The 4,665-nt window shown below is 32.9% G+C and overlaps 1 protein-coding gene across 1 annotated transcript in view; it reads right to left on the bottom strand.

Annotated features, from left to right (window-relative positions):
• The window catches only part of LOC107750111 (signaling lymphocytic activation molecule-like), a 19,385-nt gene that overhangs the window by 10,251 nt on the left and 4,469 nt on the right, over positions 1 to 4,665 (bottom strand). The window contains 4 exon segments of the mRNA XM_016565379.1: positions 1,429 to 1,530; positions 1,652 to 1,720; positions 1,723 to 1,908; positions 2,695 to 3,003. Coding sequence (XP_016420865.1) covers positions 1,429 to 1,530; positions 1,652 to 1,720; positions 1,723 to 1,908; positions 2,695 to 3,003 — 666 coding nt within the window.

Here is a 4,665-nt window from a genome sequence, read left to right as displayed (position 1 = left end):
CAAAAATAAACCGAACAAAGAGAGCAATAAATTATTGAAGACAAAAATCCAAAGCAAAGTGAGAAACAGTACAACATAAGGGGTCATGACAGCATGAAAAAGCACTTTTTTTCACATTCTTTGATCTTTTCACATATAAGAGACTGTTGTTCTATTAAAATGTCTTAAACGTTTCATGGCTTCCTCTTCCAAAAGTCCTCCTCATTTTTATATATATTCATATTTAAAAAAAAACCCAAACATTTATTTAACCACGCTCCAAATAAGGCTTGGATATTGTGGGATCTGTGATGTCACATGGGCAAATAAATTGGCATATCACTGCCTCCGGAGCATGATATCAAATAATAGTTATACATTGCACCATAGGCCCCGCCCTATACCGTTTAGTTGCTTAACGCTGCAGTCACACTAGACTTTGCGCATGGACTCTGCAAAGGTTGTAATATGATGTTGATGTCACACTCTCCGGTGTCTTGTTTTAAAAAGATACTTCTACATATACTGTGTATTACACCCATACTGTATGTCTATAATCATTGCCTGTGGCAGTACTGAGAAATAAGCTGGAAGCATAATTACAGTAAATGAATTGCTAATGGAAGCCTAGTGAACCAGAGGGTTTAAAAGCATAAATGGTAAATTTCTCTCTGTTCGAGAACTCTGTCTCGAACCATTGTGAACGGCAATGTGCTATTTCTTTTACATTTATTATGCATGTAGCTTTATGACCTTAAAATACATTTGCCACACTGCAAAAGACCCTCTTGTGTTGAACTACTTTTGTATGCCATGAATTCAGGATATGAATCCAGGATCCAAATCCAGTTCAAATGATGCGTTTAAGCTTCTGTTCTAGTTTGAAAATAATGTCACATTAGAACTAGCAATCAGCTTGGATGTTTGCTTCCAAGTCGATATAGCTGCAGAGTAGATATAGAAGCTTTTCTCAATGTTTCATTTCAGCAACTTAAGCTAAGTTTGTTCCTGAATGAGTCAGTACTTCCGCTTTTTGAGTTCTACTCCATTTTGGAGTATGTAACTCCCATTTGGAGGTCTGCCAAATTTTTACGTTTAAATTATTTGAGTTGAGTTGATCAACTTGAGTTGATCCTTCTGTAATATTAGCACATGGGAAGTGATATGCTGTATACTCTTCTAGAAATCGCTGCAGAAAAGGGTAGGGTCACATTACTATGTGTATGAGAGTTGTTGGATTTTTTTTTTTCTTACTTCTGAAATGCTTTAAAGGGCTATGCAAAAGTTCAGCTGATCATAGCACAAATATCCAAAATTATCTGACCATATTATAACATTTGACACATTTGACATAAAAATTTAAAGTTTTCTTTTCATAGAGATACTCTTGATATGTTCACTAGTTGCAGTTAATATGAAATGTTAATGAAATTCATTATGATGATATACATTTTTTTTTCTTGCTGACCAAAACCAACAAACCACTTGTGAATAGGCAAATGGGAATGAGCCAAAGGAGATGCAAAGATGCTTCTTTAGCTTTTTGTCTTTCTGGACATGAAAGAAGAACATCAGAAAATCTATTTTCCCATACTGAATTTTAATCCAACAGGCATTTCAGTTCAGTGTTTTGTCACTAGTTTTCTGTTTCCTCATCTGAAGGGAGAAGTACCTTGATTAACAGTGCAGAGTTCATTAACCGTCTTTGTGTCAGTCTTCCAGCTCACTGGATTGCTGTAGATATGATGGAGTCACCACTGCAGCTCAGTCTTAGAATGTGATTATCAGATGATGTCACTTCCTCTCGAGAACAGCTGCTACTATTATAAATAGAGCTGATGATACTATTACTTCCATTACATGTAAAGCTACAGGAGTCAGGGCTGGACCGGTTTGAATTTACAATCAGTACTGGAGTTTTCACTGCATCTGAAACACATTAAAATGTTTAAAGCCACATACAGATTCAGTGATGCCAGAACTTGCCAATTCAAAACTTGAGTAAACAAAGACCAAACATAATTTATTCATACAATCTTGTATAGACTTCCTGAAATGAACATAAATAACTCACTAAATCATGAGTAACAGGTTGTGGATCACAGTACAAAACATATGCAACATTTCTTTTTGTTGTACTTTACATAGTTTTCAAATAAAAGTTTTCAGATAAACATTAACAGGATATGATGGAGTCACCACTGCAGCTCAGTCTTAGAATGTGATTATCAGATGATGTCACTTCCTCTCGAGAACAGCTGCTACTATTATAAATAGAGCTGATGATACTATTACTTCCATTACATGTAAAGCTACAGGAGTCAGGGCTGGACCGGTTTGAATTTACAATCAGTACTGGAGTTTTCACTGCATCTGAAACACATTAAAATGTTTAAAGCCACATACAGATTCAGTGATGCCAGAACTTGCCAATTCAAAACTTGAGTAAACAAAGACCAAACATAATTTATTCATGCTATTTTGTATAGGCTTCCTGAAATGAACATAAGTAACTCACTAAATCATGAGTAACAGGTTGTGGATCACAGTACAAAACATATGCAAAATTTCTTTTTGTTGTACTTTACATAATTTACATTGTTTTCAAATAAAAGTTTTCAGATAAAAAATACTATTTCCCAATAAAAACTGACTAAAAGTATAATTAACATTATCTTATTACATCGTAGCTTAAGTAGTACACATAACACTCACCTATAACAGATACTCTGTATGTAACAATATTTATGTCTGAATCTGCACTTGCTCTTGCTCTGTAGAGTCCACTGTCTGTCTTCTGCATGTTCTTCAGTGTCAGAGAGAAGGTTTTAGCATTGAAATCCAATCTGTTCTCAAAGAAAGTATGACGTCTTACTTTTTTAGTTCCATTTATATATCTAACTATTTCTTCAGATTTATCATTCATCCAGTAAAAAAGATCAAACTCTGGTAGTTGTTGTGTCTGTATATCCAGTTTAACAGAAGCTCCTGTCTGCACAAATACAGAGATCTCAGCACTGAACCCTGAGGAGAGAGAAAATACGTTTTTTTGTTTAGAGGGCAAAGTTTAGTAGCAGTTTGCTTACTGCTGTTGTCATGAACATTAATGATATGCTGCCACAAGCTAAAGGTTTTAGTTGAATGTTAATTTAGTAATAGGGGATTGGTCAACAGCTGTGCTATTAAGCTGAATAAAAATCAAATGTCGCTGTTTCTCTCAGTAAAGAGTGAAATTCAAGGACAAATGAACAAATTTGAACAACCATTCAGCACATCACAGTACTATTGTTCACTCCATTATTATTTAGTACGGTGGTACTTTATTTATGAAATATTATATTAAGTATTTTAACATACAGCATTTCCACGTATAATGTGGAATGCAAAAAATTATCAGACTTCAATAATTAGTGTCAGTAATTAAATAATTCATAAATAAAATGTAGTACTGGGCAACGATTAATCTCATCCAAAATAAAAGTTTTTGTGTACATAATGTGTGTGTACTGTGCATTTATTATGTATATATAAATACACACACATGCATGTATATATTTAAGAAAAATATGTTATGTTATTATATTAAATATATTGATACAGTATATAATATAAATTATATGAATATATACGCGTAAATACATGTAAATATTTTCTAAATATATACTGTATGTGTGTGTCTTTATATATACACATAATAAATATACACAGTAGTACACACATATATTATGTACATAAAACCTTTTATTTTGGATGCGATTAATCATGAATTACGAAATAACAAAGTCAGTTAAACCCTATTACTGCCTGGATGAAATTTAATTAAGACCAAATAAGGTTCAAATTCTCTGTAACACTAAGCACCATAATAATGACATCAAAATACACATATATACAAGGACTGATGGGTATTCCCACAATGCAGTGTAATGTGGTTATTTTACCTTAAGTCATCCTTTTTTGACAAAATACTGAATACAGGATGTTATTGTAACAAATCAATCATAATGATATCTTGTAAAATCCTGGCAACATTACATTTCTGAAGTGAAAACAAAACAATTCCTTGAACAAAAGACTTGATCAATATGTCAAAAAGACAATGTTAAGAATAAAACATTTAACTTTAAAGCAAATTTTAAAACTGCCTTTCACTTATTGCCACGGGAAGAAAAACATTTAATCACAGATTAATTTATCATAGTAAAATGATTTGATTTTATACCTGTGTTGAAAGTAAGAAGAGCAAATGAAAGGAACAACCTAAACGCCATCACAGCAAACACATTTTTTTTCTGTCTTTCAGTCGAGTAAGTTAAACACGGAGAGGTTTCAGTCATAAAACCACAAGTAGAAACAGCCTATGTGCTATTTCCGCTTATAGCTCTAGCATTAGTTCACGTCAAACATTATGACTGTAAGAGAACCATGATATGACTAAACACCTTGTATCTTTTGAGCTCATGTGAGAAGAAATTCCCCCTTAAAAAGTCACAAAGATGGCCAAGAGCAAAATAACAAAGCCAAACAAAATAGTTATTGGCATATTTTACTATACATGAACATTGTCTTTGTTCCAGTATTTATATCTTTTCCTAAAGCATGTAAAATTAGTTTAATTGTCTATAGTTCATTCTGATAATTCTCTTTCTTTTCAAGTCATCAAGGGTCTTCTTTCACTTTACTGTT

The sequence above is a fragment of the Sinocyclocheilus rhinocerous genome, unplaced genomic scaffold (assembly GCF_001515625.1).
Source record: "Sinocyclocheilus rhinocerous isolate Xijiao unplaced genomic scaffold, SAMN03320098_v1.1 scaffold17855, whole genome shotgun sequence".
In the NCBI taxonomy this organism is placed as follows: domain Eukaryota; kingdom Metazoa; phylum Chordata; class Actinopteri; order Cypriniformes; family Cyprinidae; genus Sinocyclocheilus; species Sinocyclocheilus rhinocerous.
This window is presented reverse-complemented; position numbering and strand designations above follow the sequence as displayed.